This window comes from Nycticebus coucang, chromosome 14, assembly GCF_027406575.1.
Source record: "Nycticebus coucang isolate mNycCou1 chromosome 14, mNycCou1.pri, whole genome shotgun sequence".
Lineage (NCBI taxonomy): Eukaryota > Metazoa > Chordata > Mammalia > Primates > Lorisidae > Nycticebus > Nycticebus coucang.
Genome location: NC_069793.1, coordinates 45939574 through 45960296, shown reverse-complemented (window position 1 = coordinate 45960296; position 20723 = coordinate 45939574). Strand labels below are relative to the sequence as shown.

The 20723-nt window shown below is 37.1% G+C and overlaps 1 protein-coding gene across 9 annotated transcripts in view; it reads right to left on the bottom strand.

Annotated features, from left to right (window-relative positions):
* UEVLD (UEV and lactate/malate dehyrogenase domains) overlaps positions 1–20723 on the bottom strand; it is a 51471-nt gene that overhangs the window by 3631 nt on the left and 27117 nt on the right. For 6 of the 9 annotated variants that reach the window (XR_008374252.1, XR_008374251.1, XM_053561785.1 and 3 more), the window contains 4 exons: positions 12298–12468; positions 10821–10994; positions 2236–2299; positions 480–603 (listed from right to left, as the gene is read on the bottom strand). Coding sequence is in view for 6 of the 9 variants with exons in the window: in XM_053561785.1 (XP_053417760.1) it covers positions 480–603; positions 2236–2299; positions 10821–10994; positions 12298–12468 (533 nt within the window). In the remaining 3 variants the exon portion in view is untranslated. Of the gene's footprint in view, positions 1–479; positions 604–2235; positions 2300–6884; positions 8969–10820; positions 10995–12297; positions 12469–20723 lie in introns of those variants that run through there. The other 3 variants (XM_053561788.1, XM_053561791.1, XR_008374253.1) reach the window with 3 other exon arrangements.

The following is a 20723-nucleotide window of genomic DNA, read 5'->3' as shown; positions in this document are numbered from 1 at the left end:
TTCCTTCTATTAAACTGTTTTTGTACTCATTAACCGACTTCTCTCTTCACACTCCCCGCCCCCTCCCCAGCTTTTGGTAACACCACTCTATTCTCTACCTCCGTGAGATCAACTTGTTTTTTTCTTTTTGTTTTAAGCTCCCACATATGACTAACAACATGCAATATTTGTCTCTTTGGCACATCAGTCTAGGCTGACTTGGCTGGCTGAGGTGATAAATGAAAACCAAAAGAAATTTATGGCTATATAAACATTATTTGGAGATTCCCCAAAATTATGAGAGACTGAGAAGGCAACCTTGTAGAAATCCAGACTTCCCGTAGCCAAGAAAGGTAAGGCTTAGACCAGAGTGCCTTCCACGTTACTCTAAAGCTGGTGACATTGAAAACACTTGGGTTAGAGTGTGAACAGCAATTTTGCTGATTTTGTATTAATAAAATATTAAGTCTAAAATATGAAAGAATGAGAATAGCAATTACCTTTGCTAAAATTGATACAGAATGCACTTTCTTCTTATTGTTTACAATACTGTCAACCAGGTCAGCTACTGATAGTCCAACAGACCAGGATCTTTGACCTTTTGTGCTTAACAGTTCCATGGCTCTAGGTTACAAAAAAACCACATGATTTTAGAAAATGCACAAAATATGCATATTTAGTTTTACTTTCAGCATAAGGTATTCATTAGATATTTTTATGACACAGAAATAAGAATTATACAGCAATTGTTAGGAAAGGTTACAGATAATCTAATGATTAAGCTTTTCTTAAGAAGTCAGATAGGTAGTTTGCAGAAAATACAAATGGCCTAAAATAAAAAGATGCTCACTGCCAACAATATTAACTAACTATGAATTAGCATAAATACTTACCAAAATTAGCAAAGATTAAAAAGACTAATAACTATTTTTGGAGAAACTATAAACAGGCTTTCCCATAACTGCTGTTGAGAATGTAAAATGATCTAACTTTTTAGGAAAAAGATTTGCCAACATCTCATCTAGAAATTCTTCTTTTAGGAATTTATCCTACAGTAATATGCTCAAGTGTGCAAAGATATACATAATAAGTATGTTTGCTATATTTGGAAACAACTCACCAAAAGAGTTAAAATCATTACCCAGTGTAGTACCACGTAGATCTTGAAAAAGATTTACATGTACAATATGGAAAGATGTCCAAGTGTATCATAAGGAAATAAATCAAGTTACAAGAGAGTATGAATAGCACATGTCTATTATAAAAATAATTTAAATAATTTAAAAATGGTATATTTGTAAAAGTATTGAGAATTTTTTAAGAGACAGGGTCTTGCTGTATTTTTCCAGGCTGACCTTGAACTTCTGGGCTCAAGTGATCCTCCCACCACAGCCTCCCAAGTAGACAAAAGATTTTTGGAAGTATACATGTGGACACTAAACTGTAAACAATGGTTGTCTCCAGAAAATGAAACTGCCTCAGTTTTTTACTTTCAACTTTATAGGTATCTGCAGCATTTGAAGTTTTATAATAAGCATATGTTCTTTTTGTAAATGATATAAATTAAAATTTCAATTTCTTCCTTTTAAAAACTAAAAATGCAAGATTAATCAGATTAGAATTAATTGTATACTACACACTACTCTTTGCAATAAGGGAAAGAACATTGTTTCAAGTTGTTATATTCTAAAATCCAAAAAAACCTAAAAATCATCATCGCTCAGACTTCAAGAAGGTCTGTTATCATGTGATGGTGAAACAACAAGTGACATGAATATATATAATTGAGGATAATGTGTAGAGTCCAACCTATGAGAGACAGACTCTGGAAAGAATCTGAATAATAAAAGGATGTGTGCATTACACTTTTTTCCTGAACATATAATCTGGCTTATCCATTCATATTAGACTAATTTCCAAGTGCATTTATGTGTTACTAATACATACTCGTTTTTAAGTGGTATGGACAAATTCTCTTGTACATTAAGAAAAATCATGTCTACAAATAAGGAACATGTTCTACCTTTTAAATGTCAACTGTGTTATCTGAAAAAGTTTGCAAAGCACTCTTAGATGTATTTTCAGATAAGAAATCAAAAAATATAAAACACTGCTCCCTTATACTTTTGGATGTGTCCATACTAGCCCATTTTGTTTACAGAAGCCTGGTGAGTAAATGATATGTATATAGCTGTTATGTTAGCATGAAATGCATGATTTTTAGTAGGACAAATACAAATTTACACTCAGTGTTACCTGTTCAATAGCTGCACCTGAGAGTTAGGACTCATTACTTCTTCTTGGCTACTCCATGTGGGCACTAAAAATTAAATGAAGAATTAATTATATTTTGCCAACGACTCTCTTAGGATTAAGATGTGATAAATGATCTTTAGTAGTCAAGTAACTTCTAGCAGCAGTCACAGTTTTCCACTTATGGCACTGACATGTGCTATACCAATTGCCTGGTAAGAAAGACTTTTGAACTATAATCCCCAAAAAACATGGTCCCCAGAGTCGTCTTGCAGCCTCTTTGCCTGTTCTCTCTCATCAATTCTGTAAGTTCTATAAGGGCCATTTCATTGTTTAAGTAGAAAGCTTTCCTTCCTTTTTTTTTAAATTATTAAATCATAGCTGTGTACATTAATGAGATCATGGGGCACCATACACTGGTTTTATAGACCATTTGACATATTTTCATCACACTGGTTAACATAGCCTTCCTGGCATTTTCTTAGTTATTGTGTTAAGACATTTATATTCTACATTTAGTAAGTTTCACATGTACCCTTGTAAGATGCATCGTAGGTATAATCCCACCAATCACCCTCCCTCTGCCCATCCTCCCCCCTCCCTTCTCTCCCTCTCCTCCTTCCCCATATTCTTAGGTTATAACTGGGTTATAGCTTTCATATGAAAGCCATACATTAGTTTCATAGTAGGGCTGAAAATATTGGATACTTTTTCTTCCATTCTTGAGATACTTTACTAAGAAGAATATGTTCCAGCTCCATCCATGTAAACATGAAAGAGGTAAAGTCTCCATCTTTCTTTAAGGCTGCATAACATTCCATGGTGTACATATACCACAATTTATTAATCCATTCGTGGATCAATGGGCACTTGGGATCTTTCCATGACTTATCAATTATGAATTGGGCTGCAATAAACATTCTGGTACAAATATCTTTGTTATAATGTGATTTTTGGTCTTCTGGGTATATACCTAGTAGAGGAATTATAGGATTGAATGGCTGGTCTATTTTTAGATCTCTAAGTGTTCTCCAAACATCTTTCCAAAAGGAATGTATTAATTTGCATTCCCACCAGCAGTGTAGCAGTGTTCCCTTTTCTCCACATCCACGCCAACATCTCTGGTCTTGGGATTTTGTGATATGGGCTAATCTTACTGGAGTTAGATGATATCTCAAAGTAGTTTTGATTTGCATTTCTCTGATGATTAAGGATGATGAGCATTTTTTCATGTCTGTAGGCCGTGTGCCTGTCTTCTTCAGAGAAGTTTCTCTTCAAGTCCCTTGCCCAGCCTGCGATGGGATCCCTTGTTCTTTTCTTGCTTATATGTTTGAGTTCTCTGTGGATTCTAGTTATTAAATCTTTGTCCGAGACATAACCTGCAAATATCTTCTCCCATTCTAAGGGCTGTCTCCTTGCTTTACTTACTGTGTTCTTGGCTGTGCAGAAGCTTTTTAGTTTGATCAGGTCCCAGTAGTGTATTTTTGAAGCTGCTTCAATTGCCCGGGGGTTCCTCCTCATAAAATACTCACCCAGACCGATTTCTTCAAGAGTTTTCCCTGCACTCTCTCCTAGTCTCCTCTTCATGTCTTAAGTTTAAATCTTTAATCCAATGAGAGTCTATCTTAGTTAATGGTGAAAGGTGTGGGTCCAGTTTCAGTCTTCTATAGGTTGCCAGCCAGTTAAAACTTTCCTTCCTTAGCAAACTGCATGTAATAGATTCCTAAATGCTGTAAGCACTTGGCATTTGTTCTGCTGCAAACTGCACTGAAAAACTAATTTCTTTCACCAGATAAGGAACAATTTGGTCACCGATTTTGGGCTAGATTTTCCACAACTGAGAGAGAGGCAGGAGCCTGTTTTCTAAAAGCATCATCTGTGTTAACCATGTCCTCACACCACACCATTTATGGAAAAAACAATTAAAAAATTCAAAGCAATATGCACAAAGTGATACTTATACTGCACTTTAATATTAAATTGAAATTGCTGTTAACATTTTGAAACTTTTCCAATATTGATCTGTTTTTCATCTGTCTGAAGACATTCTTTGGTACCAATCTATGTATTTGGGTAGAGAAAGCAAAAACTAATTTGGCTATTTAAGAATATCTTACATTGGCTCGGCGTCTGTACCTCAAGTGGCTAGGGCACCAGCCACATACACCAGAGCTGGTGGGTTCAAATCCAGCCCGGGCCTGCCAAACAATAATAACAACTACAACCAAAAAGTATCCAGGCGTTGTGGCAGGCACCTGTAGTCCCAGCTACTTGGGAGGCTGAGGCATGAGAATCACTTAAGCCTAAGAGTTTGAGGTTGCTGTGAGCTGTGACTCCATGGCACTCTACCGAAGGTAACAGCTTGAAACTGTCAAAAAAAAAAAAAATCTGATGTTGAAGATAGAAGAATTCTAAGCTACATTCAAAATCAGGCCATTCAGTAACAAGGCATCATGTGTATCCAGAAGCCCCATTCCTCAAACTGATTATCAGCTTCCAGCGTGCAGGGACTGTGTATTCTTTTGTGTTCTGCACCTGACATATTCTTTACCATGGTGTTGGGTACACAGAAGATAATACAGAACCTCACACACAACTTATATTTGGTGATAAAGAGGAAAACATGCTTGAAGCATTAAGACAAAAAACATTAAAGTTTAAAAGTTTTTATGTAAGTAAAAAAATAGCAAAGTCAAAAATTGTTACATAAAAAATGTAAATACATGTGGACAAACTAAGGATTTATAAAAGATTTTATATGAATAGAAGGGTGACATATACATTATTTTCTTTAAAATTTTGCTAGTAGTATATTCATAATAAATAAAAAATGGGGGAACATCTACTGAAATGGCATTTATAGAGCTTGGAAAGATGAATAAAAGTAGCAAGGTGCATATAAGAAAAGACAAGGATGCCAAAAAATCTGAAAATTATGAGTATAGTTGCCATTATGTATATAAGTTCTGACAATTTAGTTCGTGAACTCATCCTAAAAAAATAATGCTACATACCTCATTGCTGAATATCACTATGGTCACCTTCAAAGGCCTCCCCTTGGGAAGCTAGGCACTTAGTGCACCCTTCAAAGCAATTCTGGAACTCTTTTTCTGAAATGGCCATCGGACTGTCATCATGTTACCCTTGATGTCCTGAATGTCATCAAATGTCTTCCTTTCAATATTTCCTTTAGCTTTTCTTTTTTTTTTGAGACAGAGCCTTAAGCTGTCACCCTGGGTAGAGTGCTGTGGCATCACAGTTCACAGCAACCTCCTCCAACTTCTGGGCTTAAGCGATTCTCTTGCCTCAGCCTCCCAAATAGCTGGGACTACAGGCGCTTGCCACAATGCCTGGCTATTTTTTGGTTGTAGTTGTCATTGTTGTTTGGTAGGCCCGGGCAGGATTAGAACCCACCGGCTCTGTTGTATATGGCTGGCGCCTTAGCCGCTTGAGCTACAAGCACTGAGCCATCCTTTATCTTTTGGTAAAGAAAAAAGTCATTGGGGGCCTTGTCGGGTGAATAGGGAGGGTGTTCCAATATACTTATTTGTTTACTGGCTAAAAACTCGCTCACAGTGCCGTGTGAGGTGGTGCATTGTGGTGACACAAGAGCCATGACTTGGCAAAACGTTCAGGTCATTTTGGCCTTTTTCACAGCCTTTCAGCACTTCCAAAAAGTAAACTTTTGGTACAAATTCATAATGAACAAAAAAGGTTAGCAACATCATTTGGACTCTTGATTTGGACTGATGGAACTTTTTTGGTTGTGGAGAACTAGCTGCCTTCCATTGCAGACTTTGACTCTTTGTTTCAGGGTCATATTGGTAGAGCCATGTTTCATCACCAGTGATAACATCATCTTGCTTCTACAAAAGATCTTGGCAAACTTCAATTCTCTTTTCCTTTTGTTCATCAGTGAGCTCCTTTGGGACCTTTCTCATGCCAAGATTTTCACTTAGGATGTTCCTATTTGTCTATCACTGTTCACTTGGTCTGTTACACTTCTCACAGTCAGCTGATGATTTAGATGCACAATTAGACGAATTTTTCCAATGCTTTCATCAGTTCTGCTTATTGGATGCCCTGACCTCTCTTCATCAGTGATGCTTTCTCTCCCCTCAGGAAAATGTTTAATTTATTTGTACACTGCCATTTTCTTCATAGCATTATCCCTATAAACTTGGACTAACATTTCCTTCATTTCCTTTCTACTCTTGCCAAGTTTGACATGAAATTTCATGTCTGTTTGTTGCTCTAATTCAAGCTCCGACATTCTTGTGATGGCACACACAAACACAGAACAATAATGAATACTGCTCAGGGAGACCCTACCCCACACATCGACATGAACAGAGCTGTGAGACGCTGATACACCAAGATTAGGAAACCTTACCACGTAGTTTGTACAGAGCTGCCAGTGTAAGTGCATGGTGGCAGTTCATGAACGTAATTGTCAGACCTCATATATATGAGAGAGAGGAGAGAGATCTCACATACTTTATCTTTCCTCTGAGTCCTGACTTTATAAATCCATAAGAAAAAAAGAAAGAAAAAAGAGCCATAAGAAAAGAATGTTCAGAGTGAAAGCTTCACTGTGTTCAAACTTGCTTGTAAAACAGTCATTAGAATTTTAATCCTTAAGACCTGTTTTACACTTTTATTATTTTTAATTGACACATAGTAATTTACATATGCAGGTCACTATGAAAGTTTGAGACAGACTGTTATGGTCCATTATTTCACTTCCAAGAAACACAGTTGACAGCATCCTTTCTGATTTACCTGTGCAAGATGCAGCTTGCTCAGCTTATTGGAGTTGTGGGGACGGCTTCATTTGTTTCCATCTGCATGGATTTTGTATTTCTTAATTTTTGTGTATCTCAAAGCTTTTGTAATGACCTATGTATTTATGGAGACAGTGTGATATTCCGACACATGTATGTGTTGTGTAATGATCAAATCAGAGTAATTAGCATATCCCTCACCTCCAAAATTTATCATTCAAAATCTACTCTTCCAGCTACTTGAAAATACATAATAAACTGCTTTTTTAATCATGGTAACCTAACAGTGCTACAGAACACCAGAACATTAGGAGAGAATTTTCTAAAAAGTTTAGATGGACTTAATTTTTTTATTTATTTGTTTGTTTACTGACCAGCCTTTCAAACTTCCTAAATGTATATCCATCCTACTTTAGCCATTTCAATATTTAATCAAAATTGATCCTTGGTTCCACTAAATAACAATAGCAATCCTGGGCCCCAAAAATTTTAATGAAAAATCTCAGTTTTTTTGAGACAGAGTCTTGAAAAATTCCATTTAATAACTCTTTTCCACTACATAGAACACCCACCCCATGCCCAAAGCAGATAATCTAACACTCTGTTCTGAAGTCCAGCCTGTGTATTTCTAAAACACCTCTAGCAGAGGTTATCTGTAGTTTATGTATAACATAATTGCAACAACACAGTTGAAAATAGCAGCTCCAAAGCTTATGGTTCTGCTAACCATCTAATTTGGTGTGGTGTAACGAATGACCTTTGATTACAATAAGGTGGTGTCGGGATCATTTGTTTGTGCCAGGACACATTTACAGAGGCCATTGCAAGCTCAAGCTGCTTACAGTCTAGTGAGAGAGATGAGGAATTATAACAGTGCAATAATGGGTATAATAGATGCATAAACTTTCTTAACCTGAAGAATTAAGGAAGGCTTCCCAGGAAAGGTGGCACTCAAGTCCAGTCCTGATGAGTAAGCAGCAGGTAGCCAAGTGAATGAGTGTTCAGGAAAAGGAGGCAGCATGTGCTAAGGCAAGGAGGCATGAGAGTGCCTAAACCATTCAGGAAACGGCAGGTCAACCATCTGACTAGCACGGAATGCTTGGTGGTATGGCAGAAGATGAAGCTGGGGTAGGAAGCAGGAAATATAGATCCTAAAGGTTTTATATCCCATGTGGATTCCTCCTCAGGTTGCAGGTGTCATATGTCTCTGAAATACTTGAAAATAATAATTTCACATACACAACTGCTATTCGGTTTTTTTGTTTGTTTGGTTTTTGGGTTTTTTTTGCAGTTTTTGGCTGGGGCTGGGTTTGAACCCACTGCCTCCCATATATGGGGCTGGCGCTCTATTCCTTGAGCCACAGGCGCTGCCCCCACAACTGCTATTCTTATAACTGTTTCCAAATCCTATTGTTGCTTTACTTCAAAGCATAGTTTTATATTTCTTTCTGCCAATTTTCTATCCATCATCTTTGCTGATCACTATAAACATTTCCTGAATGTTTACTCTGTTCCAGACACTGCATCAAATGCTTTAGGTAAATTAAGTAACAGAAAGAAAGAACACAGATTTGGGGTAAGACCAGCATTTATATCTCAGGTCTGCCCTTCTTAGATAGGTAATCTTGGGCAAATTGCTTACTCTCATTGAGCTTTAAGTTTCCTCATCTCTAAATTTAGAAAACTGCCATTTTCTTCACAGGGTGTATGTAAAATTTAAATCACATATGCAAAGCATTCAATATATATAGTAGGTACTTAATAACAAATAATTAATATTATTATTCTGTGTACACTTAGAGAAAATATAATCAGTTGGTGTCTTCAATGAAACCAGCAGAGGGAGCCTCTAATCCATTTCCTTGGTTCCAGAGCCACCTAGCTATCCATGGATATAATTTATCTCTGCAACAAGAGTAGACAGCAGGATAAAAAGTGATCTGCTGGAACTTCTCGATGGCAGACAGGGAGAAAGAGTGGTAGCATAGCATCAGTGGTATTGATAATGTTCCTGATTTAGTGCAACTTCATGAATATTTGTCTAATTATTATGTTTTAAAACTTACACATACATTATATATGTCAAATATTATTTAACACTGTATTTAAGTGATCATAGTTCACACATCCCTGCATCTCTCTATTTCTAGTTCCCGTGTGAGACCTCAAGACAGAATTACCACATTTCTTCCCTGTGCTTTTTATTCTGCTTCTTTTGGACCTCTGTTGTAACAAGTCAATACCGCCTTTTAGTCATTTCTTGTATCACATTCTTACATATCTATATAGTTCTAACAGCAGTCAGCACAGAGTTTATTGAGCAAAGCAAGTGCTCAATTAATTTTTCTGAAAAGAAATTCCTACATTTGAGATAAAGGGGCATTTAATCAAGCCTGGACTGCTTTTTGATAGGTTTAAAATTGTTCCTGTCTGAAGAGCTCACAATTAAATGCTATCAAATTGTTTTCTTCCTTCACCCAGATATACTAGGTTGGTGGAAGGGACATTATCAAGTCCTACCATCCTTTATTTTCTCTTTATGATTTGAAATATACAACCATATTTCAAAATGTTCTTATATTCATTCCTCGAGAATTAATTTATTGGAGGGACTGGTTAAATAAATTACGGTATATCCAGTAATTAAAAAGAATGAATGAGATCTACATATGTTATTATAGAATCATTTCCAAGAGATTTTGATAAGTAAAAGGGAAGGTGGAAAATGATGTATGAAGTCTCTTTCATATATGTGTTTGCCTATGTACGTGGTATTTCTGGAAGATTATACAAGAAACTGGTAACTGTGATTATCCCTAGGAAGAAAGGGATAGAGCAGCTAGCATAGAAATGAGACTTTTATCTGGTACTATTTAATTTTTTTCAATGTGAAAAGTTACACATTTTTCAGCTAAAAGAAGAGCTTAATAATTTATTCTTTCAAAGAGAAGGTGTACATACAAAAATCTGATTGGGTAAGAACAAGCAGCAGTACAAGGATAGAAGAAATGTCATGAGATGGTATGAAGTTAATTACCATATAGACCTAAATAGCTTTTAGCCTAAAGAAGTGAAGAAATCACTGTGGAGAGATCTAATCAGAAAAGCCTTTGTTGTGTAAAGGGGGCTTTGACTTAGATCTTGAAGGATGAAATTTAAATATGATGGCAGAGAGGAGGAAGGGATTATAGGGGAGGTAAATGTAGTGGGTAAAGGTCCCCGTGAAGTGAGCCTGGGAGGCCACAAGATCTGGGTTCCAGTCATTCTTTGACCCTTAAAAGCTATAGGCTCCTGGCTGACTCCCTAAAGCAAAAGTAATAGATGGTCCCTTCCAGCTTTCTAATTATGGTTACCTCCATGACCATAATCGAAAAGAAAGATCCAGCTTTTATTCTGGGGCTCCCTAAGTGATAAGCAAAGAAATTTCATGGTTTGGCCGGAGGAAGCTCCTGAAAGATTCTGAAAAGACAAATACATTTTAAGAAGATTGAATTGAAGTGTAAGAGCATACAGTAAATATTATATAAGTTTTGACTAACATTACTATTAATTTCACATCATTTACAGGATCAACTAGAGGGAAAAGAGCAAAGTAACTGGGAGGTTTGCAATAACCAGCCAAGCAAGAGATCGACATGGACCAGAAGGTTTGGTCCATGTTGGGTATGGATTTGTTTAAATCCTTAGATATTTATTACACTAATCTATCTACTGCAAGTTCTTGTTTTCTGTCCTTGCCTAGGGTCCCATGGATTAATGTTTAGTGTCCAGGAGCATTTGGAGCCTAGAAATGTTAAGTCTTACCTTTGTCTTCTCCCTGCTCACCAATAACCCATACTTCCTTGCCTGAAGTCTGTGCCTTCAAAACCTTTGTAATAATATATTGTAATCTCTGTGAATCCAGATTGCATCCAATTCCAACCACTTGATTTACAGGCAATGCACTCAGTTTCCATGTCACATAGGTCATGATTTCCACTAAATATTGCATAAAAGATGAAAATGTAAAGATTAAAAAATGTATTTCTAGACTAGCTCACAAATATTTATAATAAAGTATATTACAGTTTCTATATACTCTTCTTATGTCCTAACTGCACTGGAGCATAACATATTTTCAATGTGTATTAGAAACACTAACCAGGCTGCAACAAGATTTTACATAACTTTGTTGTTAAATATAAATAGTTTGGAGTGGAAAATAGATAATTTCCTAGAGTGGTGAAGCAGGAAGGATAAAAACTGGGTACAGAACGCCAGAAAATAATTTCTTATAAACATACAATGGTCAGGTTTTCTTTTATATTCATCTTAAGCTAAATGTCTACCTGTAAATTAAAATATTGGTTCATATACCACCACTATGCAGTATAGCATTATGAATAAAAACACAAATAATCTACTATTTTCTTTCTTTTTTTTTTTTTGAGATAGAGTCTTACTATGTTGCCCTCGGTAGAGTGCTGTGGTGTTACAGCTCACAGCAATCTCAAACTCCTGGGCTCAAGCGATTCTCTTGCCTCAGCCTCCCAAGTAGCTGGGACTATAGGTGCCTGCCACAACACCTAGCTATTTTTTTTTGCTGTTGTTGTTGTTACAGTTGTCATTATTGTTTAGCAGGCCTGGGCTGGGTTCGAACCCGCCTGCCTCAGTGTATGTGACTGGTGCCCTCATCGCTGAGTTACGGGTGCTGAGCCCTACATCTTTCTTACATGCCAAAAGCATGTCAGGAATGAAAGAGACCAATGTTCCTTAACTAACTGCTACAGGAAAAACAAGTGAAATGCATACCAAATCCCTTTATTGGGAACATTTAAAAAATCTGATCACCAATTTGAGTTCAGCACCAACTAATTTCTTTGAAAATATTGCTTTTGAAAGTAAAACAGTCGAAAACAATTTTCAAATTACAAAATGTTAAAAATGTACTCTGACATGCTCACTAACATTTTGTGATACATCAGAGTCAACAAAATATCTTTCATATAGGTCACTGCATTTTTTCTCACTGAGGAAGATATGGCTAACAACTTAGAACATAGCATCACATTTCATAAAAAACTTTAAGTTGTAACCTTCTAGTTAATGCCAGTAATAAGAAGTAACTGATTGACAAGATGTGGAAAGATTGTTCATTATAAGGGCAATTTTACTGACTATTCTAGCCATCCCTTTAGAATCTAAAGATTTATGGCTTTTATTAATAATAGCAATTCTACTGATGTATTAGGTCATCACATTAATTTAAAATAAAGACTTAGAAAAAATAAAAGCCTTTTACCTGGTTGAGATGCAACAAGCAGGACACTCTGTTGACTATAATGTCCCAGAACTGGGACAAGGGCTCTGAACATATCCACATTGCTCTGTACCACATCTAGGTAGGACTGAGAACTACCCAAAGAGTTGACTGTGAAAATCACCACCTTGGAATGAGCAGAGGCAGACAAATCTAATGAATAAAAAGAAACAGTCTAAGCTCAAGACAGAGGCCTTAAATAAGTTCTAGTTCATTTTTTCTTTTCTGTAAGCAGAGAGCTTTTAGGCACACTTGCCCCCAGATCAATCTTATATCCACAAAAGTATACAAAAATTCTGAGGTTTGCCTTTAGAAAAAGAGTTAAGAGCAGGAGTGTATCCTAGGGGAGAAAAACAGCAATAAATTACTAGACCCAGAACCTTAAACAAAAATTGAGTTTTTAAATGTAATTCATAATTTTTTTTTTTTTTTTTTGAGACAGGGTTTTGCTCTGTCACCAGGCTAGAGTGCAGTGACATCATACTTCATTGTAGCCCCAAGCTTTTGGGCTCAAGCAATCCTTCTGCCTCAGCTTTCTCAGTATCTGGGACTACAGGCACAAGCCATCATGTCCGGCTAATTTTTCTGTTTTTTGTAGAGATGAGGGTCTTGCTTTTGCTCAGGCTAGTCTGGAACTCTTGATCTCAAGTGATCCTCTTGCCTCAGTCTCCCAAAGTGCTAGGCTTACAGCTGTGAGCCACCATACCCAGGTCTAATTCACAATTTTTAAAGGAAAATTAATCATATACTATGGACAAAATGAACCTAAAACCAACTACACCACTGATTGCTAAACTGTAAGTTTAGGGTCCTAGAGTCCTTGGAAGAGCCTCAGAGGCCATGGGAAGAGTGGGAGGAAGTACGAAGAAGGCTGGAAAGTACTAGGCTTACTAGGCTGATAAGTACTAGGAAGTAAGCTCTAGGCCACTTACTCAAACTCTCCAAGCAGAGTAGTGTTGCTTTAAAAAAAAAAAAATCTGTGTTATTTATTAAGGATTCTACTCCAAAGAGGAAAAATCCGGTTTAAAAATGTCTAATTTTAACTGACTTTTCTTATGCTGAAGTCTAGCTGTCCTTGGGTTTCAAAGGAACTTACAGGTAAGCAACCTTTATGACCTAGGAAAAGCTGGTCTGTGGCATTCACGCCTCTGATCCTCAAGCACGTGTATGCTATTTACAACTATGTTACTTGTTGGGGGCCATAACTGCAGCCACACACAAACCCTTTCCCCTCCTCCTCCTCTTCCCATCTTAAGACAAAAACACAAAGGATCTGGGTAGCCCCACCTCCTGGAAGTCCAGTGCCAAAGACCCTAACTTCCCAGGTAGGCTGTGAAATTTGCCCACCCCTACTGCCCCAAATAAAAGTGGTCTCTAACTGCCCTCAGGGTATCAGCTGTCACCTCTGATTGCCCAGTGGGTCATCCTTCCCTTTCTTTCTTTTTTTTTTTTTTTTTGCAGAGACAGAGTCTCACTTTATGGCCCTCGGTAGAGTGCCGTGGCCTCACACAGCTCACAGCAACCTCCAACTCCTGGGCTTAAGGCGATTCTCTTGCCTCAGCCTCCCGAGTAGCTGGGACTACAGGCACCTGCCACAACGCCCGGCTATTTTTTGGTTGCAGTTTGGCCGGGGCCGAGTTTGTATATGCGGCCGGCGCCTTACCGACTGAGCCATAGGCGCCGCCCCATCCTTCCCTTTCAAATAAACCCAGCCTGAACTTCTCTGCTGGATGCCATCATTTACATCTTTTATTACTCTGTACCTCACAGTGTGCTGTACAGTAAGTACATGCCAAAATAGCAGCTAGGTGTTATCAGCATCCGAAACCAAAGAAAAATAATAGAGTTAACTAGAATGGCATGAGTCCAGTTAACATTAATAAATGAATATTAGCATCTCAGAGAGACAGTAAATAGATTCCATGGTTGAATTTTTAAAATTATTGCTGTTGCTAAGAGATGGGGGTCTCGCTGTGTTGCCCTGGCCGGACTCAGCTGCCCAAGTAGCTGGGACTACAGGTTTGTGCCACTGTACCTGGTCTATATTCTTAAATAAGCCTCTATGGCCATCTTTCAAAAAAGTTTCATCTTTCATGAAACTGTGGCTCAAGCTGAATTGGTCTATATTCATCCCCTGAGATACTTTCTCATTTACTTTTCTTTACCTTTTTTTTGAGACAGAGTCTCACTTGTTGCCCTTGGTAGAATGGTATGGTGTCACAACTCACAGCAATCTCAAACTCTTGGGCTCAAGTGATCCTCTTGCCTCAGCCTCCTGAGTAGCATGGGACTATGCCACAATACCTGGCTATTTTTTGACAAGGGGGTCTCACTCTTGCTTTGGTCTTGAACTCCTGAGTTCAATCAATCCACCCACCTTGGCCTCTCAGAGTGCTAGGATTACAGGTGTGAGGCACTGCACCCGGCCTTTCTCATTTTCTAGATACTAGCTCTTGCTCAAAGCCTTTCCATCCAGAATATTTCTCACTGCACTTACCACACATTTGATAAATATCTGCTTAACTGTCTACTACATCAAATATACTATGGGCTCTGTGAAAGCCTGGACTGTTGGTGCCTTACTTATTTTTCCATCACTAAGGTTTAGTTACTTAGCAACTGGTACATTTCCGCCACCTTTCTGTCAGTCCAAATCTCTCCAAACCCACAAGACGGAGCATCTCTATCAGTCTTACTTGACTAAAAGTAATCTCTCTTTCCACTTGACTTCAAGAGTCTTCACTGTCTGGACCATTCTCTTGGCAGTTAATCATACACTTCTTCCTTACTCTCTTGTCATGAATTATTGTTCATCTTGTGTGTGTGTCTTTTCATCTAAATTTTAAGCTGCTTCTGACCAAGTTGAGTCTTCTGCTTCTATCATTTTCCTGAAGCAGTTCTTAAATGCTTGGCTGGGTACTTAAGGATAAACCAGGAGCTTAGTAAAAATGTGGATTATTCCCTGTTTAGAAGATTTAATTTAAATAGGTAAGAGGAAATAGCTCCCAGTTGTGTAACCCCTCAACTAATTCTGATGCATAGCCAAGTTTGGTAACTACTGCCCTACAGGGAACTAAGTTCTTTGTACCTGGAAGGCACTCAAAATTTTTATCTGACACTTCCTTTTCAAGTCTTCCCTTAGAAGTTGGTGATTTAATAAGGGGAAGAAGATTATACTGTTATAAAGAGAATTAGGAAAAACCTTAAGCATGATTATGTAAAGCCATGTTATAAACGACAAGGTTAAGGATCATAATAAAAGTTCATTCAATAGTAATTAATTCAGTAAAACCCTATTAAAATCCTGTTCATGCCACAGGTAACTGTGCTAGGCCCTACGACATCAGAAGTGAATAAGATATTGTCACCCTATATATCACACAGTAGAGCAGAAGGGTGTGAAGTGAGGGCTTGAGAATGAGACTACCTGGTTCAAATCTGAACATCCCTCTTATTAGCATAGTGATGAACTTCCTTCTGTGCTAAGGGCCCAATCAGAATCTGTATTATCAGACAAAAGCCTCTTATCTCTTTCCCATCTTCATAGGTAGCCTAAAAAAAAGTACATCCTCCTGACTAAGCCCCTGGTTCCCAAGATCTAGGTCCTAAACCAATACATGTATAGTTGGTCACAGTTATATACTAAGGGATTCTCTGATCTATTACCAAGTATGTTAAAAGACCCAGTTAAATAATATTTCATGCTCTGATATACTGCTGTTCTCAGATTATGACAGTAATGTTGTGTTGAAATACAAATTCTTTTTAAAACATTACTGAATTATTTTATTCAAAACCATGGAAAAACAGGCAACTTTATATCAATATAATAATGATGCCTAAAACTGTGGAAACCTACTGAAATATTTCAGCTAGTGTTATTATTTTCATTTCCCTGGTATACTGTTAAACCATTATAACTGTAATTAATATACTCTTTGCAGGCTCAGTGCCTATGGCTCAAGCGGCTAAGGCGCCAGCCACATACCCCTGAGCTGGCGGGTTCGAATCCAGCCCAGGGCCACCAAACAATAACGGCTGCAACCAAAAAATAGCCGGGCGTTGTGGCAGGTGCCTGTAGTCCCAGCTATTTAGGAGGTGGAGGCAAGAGAATTGCTTGAGCCTGGGAGTTGGAGGTTGCTGTGAGCTGTGATGCCACAGCACTCTACCCAGGGTGACAGCTTGAGGCTCTTGTCTCAAAAAAAAGAAAGAAAGAAAAAGAAAAGAAAAGGAAAATATACTCTTTGCAAATTATTTTTATTTTATTATTATTATTATTATTTTTGCAGTTTTTGGCCAGGGCTGGTTTTGAACCCACCACCCCTGGCATGTGGAGCTGGCGCCCTACTCCTTTGAGCCACAGGCACCGCCCTGCAAATGATTTTTAAATATGACTCAAAATTTTAGAATATGTGTGCTCTTATACTGATTATGATAGCTTTAATCTAAAAAACTGTGTTAAGATGGTGGCTATTAAAGATCTTCCTATATTGCTTGGTGAGGGAGACACCAAAGAATGAATTCATAGTGGCTTTGGGGAGCATTATGTTTCAGTCAATTAATAAAAGGAATATTTTCTGGGGAAATGGGTTAATTCTTTAAATGTAAAATGAGGATACTCACATTTAAAATACTATAGGCGGTTATCAAACTCTGTTTTGATGGGATAGAAATTAATATTTTATTTGCAAGATTGGCATCATAGACTATTTCAGAACATTTGAAGCTACAAAATGACAGTCTGCTTAAAGATTTAGATATAAGATTTATATTTTAAGATATAAGAAGTCTTAATGGTTGCAGGGTAACTGATGAAATTTTAAATCTACTACCAAACATTGACAACTTCAGGTTAACTCTGAGAGTTATCAAACTATGGGCCTAACACCACAACATCTATTCCAATGTATTAGGTTTACTCAGTGGTGTTTCCTGGGCTATCCTAGTAGCAAGAACTTGCCAGCTTTATCCAAATGCAATAGCAACAACTCTTGTACATATTACATTATTAAGGTAAAAGAGATTAAATATGATACATCTTTAGTCAGGAAATGACATCATTAAAATAATTATAACAGGCCATTTATTTCATTAGCTATGTTTAATATGGCATAAAAGATTATTTGGGGGGACCTCTTTGGGGACAATTTGATATGTAAATGTATTTATTTATTGATCTTTGATAGGATCTTGCTCTGTTGCCCAGGCTACAGCACGGTGGTGCAGTCATAACTTGCCGCAGCCTTGAACTCCTGGGCTCAAATTATCCTCCTGATTGTCTCCCAAGTAGCCAGGATTACAGGTGTGTATCATCACACCTGGCCAGTGTTTAAATTTTGTTGTAGAAACAAGGTCTATGTTGCTCAGGCTGGTCTTGAATGTCTGGGCTCAAGCGATCCTGCTTCCTCAGCCTCCCAAAATGCTGGGATTACAAGTGTGACCCATTGCCCCGAGCTACAAAGAAATGTTAAAAACACACACCTTTTGACCTAGTAATTCTACTTTTTTCCACCAGTTATACTTGCAGGGATACATAAATATTTTTGCATTACAATGTTCTCCACAAAATTATTTGTAACCACACACACACAAAAAACAACCAATACAACCCAAATGTCTATCAATAGGAAACTGGTTAAATAAAATAGAGTAATCCATATGATGGAATATTATGAAGCAGTTCATAGAAATACAGCTATTTACTACCTGATATAGCTTCCTTAATCACTCCAGTGCTGAGGAGTGTCATTTTGAGACAATGTTACTGGGCAGGTTCATGCAGGAAAGACAAGGAGATTCAACAGAAACTAATGCTTTCGTGTTTCTAATTAATCAGGCTACAGCCTCACCTAAGAGTAACTGGGCTCATCTGATTTACCGCTGAATGACTGGGTAAAATACTCAGTAAGTTCACCAACGGTCATTTCAACAGAAACGTTAAAACGCCCTGGGCTGGCCTGGAGTTAGCCAAAAATAAGCTCAGGAAAAAATGATAGGTTGTTTTAACAGATGATTTTAATGGAACAGTACAGTATATGCATGGAATTAATGAGCTCATCAAGGATAACAACCAAATGTCTTTTTTTTCTTAATTTTTGTATTTCTAACATTCAGCACAATATCTCATCCAAAGTATGTGAATTTTAGAAAAGTTTTTAGGAATTTGTTTGCCTCTACAAAATAGGTAATGACTTCCATTTATTTTTATAAGTATACTGTTCTTGATATTCAAGGGACTTATAATTAACAATCTACAAAATGTCCAAAGAAACTTAATGAAAGCAGTAAACTGAAACATAGAGTAGAATGAGCAAAAGTCAATAAACATTTTGTATGAGCTTAAAAAAAAAAAAGAAATAGAGCTATTTAGATCTGTAAGTGCTACTTAACAAAGATCTTCAAAAGTACACATTAATTTCTTAGTAAATTAAACACAGAATTGCCATAAAACTCAGCAATTTCACATCTGGGTATATACCCCAAAAAACTGAAAAGAGATGCTCAAAAAAATCCTATCCATGAATGTTCACAGAACCACCACTCACAAGAGTAAACTGGTGCACCCCAATGCCCATCAACTGATAAACTGTGTAATATCATACCATAAAACATTATTAAGTCATAAAAACGGGTGATGTACTGACATATGCTAAAATATGGATGAACCTTAAAAACATTGCAGTAAGTCCTATAAAAGCCACATACTGTACAATTCCATTTATATGAAATATCCAGAAGAGGTTAATTTTCAGGGGCTGAGAAAGGGGAAAATAAAGAGCGATTGTTTAATGTGTACAGAGCTTCCTTTGAGGATGATGAAAATATTCTGGAAATTAGACAGTGGTGATGGCTGCACAATACTGTGAATGTCCTGGATGTGCACTGTGAATTAGTACTGAAGTATTAATGGTAAATTTTATGTTACATCTATTCGAGCACAATAAAAAAAGGAACTCAAATATATGTATATATACACTATGGCATGTCAAAAACAAGGGCAGAACCAGATTCCCCAGTCTGACTCCTGAAACAACTACTCTAGATTCAGTCTACTCATATACAAGCATAATTGTTAGTGCATGCATGTATGTGTACCTATGTGTATTTGCATGCTCATATGCATATATGTATATCCCTCCCCCAAATGTCATAGTAGCTCTTTAAAAAAATTTGAATGACCAAAGTACAACTCTAGGATGATCAGTCAGCTGCAATCATCTAGGCATGTTAAGATGGGACATCACAAAAATTTTCAAATTATCTTTAATTCCTAAAATTATTAATATACTTCTCCATGTCATAAAATATACTTACAAAAAGTTAGCTAACATTACATTTAAAATTACTTCATGTGGGCAGCGCCTGTGGCTGTAGGGCGCTAGCCCCATATACCGGAGGTGGCGGGTTCAAATCTGACCCCGGCCAAAGGGGAAAAAAAAAAAATAATAAAATTACTTCATGTAATAGTAATTAAGTGATATCAGAAATGTATGAACAAATAAGAGGTTAAAGTATAAATATTTTAAAAGTAAAATTAACGTAAAAAAAGTAAGAAGAGGAATATGAAAGTTGTAAGATGATATATTCATTCGACATTCAGCAGATTATTACTGAGTCTCTACGTGATGGCAAGCATCATGCGTTATACATTTTTTCCAAGGATTGTACTCTTTCAATTATCTAAAGCAGCAATTATTGATGGTTAATGAGGCACACATGAAGAAACAATTCCCTCAAGTCCTAAATGGCCTCACAACCTCTAGGGTCCATGGCTAAAGTGATTTAGAAGAATTATGACGTCCCTTAAGAACTTCAGTACTGAAAATGATAGGCACAAGAGAATATCCAGTTCCCTAAGGAATCCTCTATATAAGGCCTACAAAAGGATTATTAAAACAATTATGGTAGTCTTTCCATAGAAGGAAAATGAACTCATTGTATTCTACAGGGATCCAGAAGCTTACTAAAACTTACAATTTTTCTAACTGGTAAGAATGATTTCAGCTTTTCTGGCCACTCTTCCTTATTCAGGCTTGTGTGACTATATGTCTTTATGTTACTTGGAAAATATGGTCAAGGAATACAGGAGACCTATAATGCAAAGGAGATTCAAACAACTATAGCATGTTACACTATGACCTTAACTATAACCCGGTAGAAAAACTTTAAAAAATGTGTTTACTCTAGTTCAATGGCCTCCCCCATTTTATTATTTTCTTGCATCATGCATCCCTAATAAAATATTTATGTATTTATTTATTTTTACCAAGAAAAGGAAGGTTTATTAACTATATACAACCTTGAGGAATACCAGCTGCTTCTTGGCAATCTAAAATGTTGTGTTTCAAGGCAGCTGCCTATTTCCTAAAATGTCAGGGTTTTAGCCAGCTGCCTGGGCCCTCAGTTCT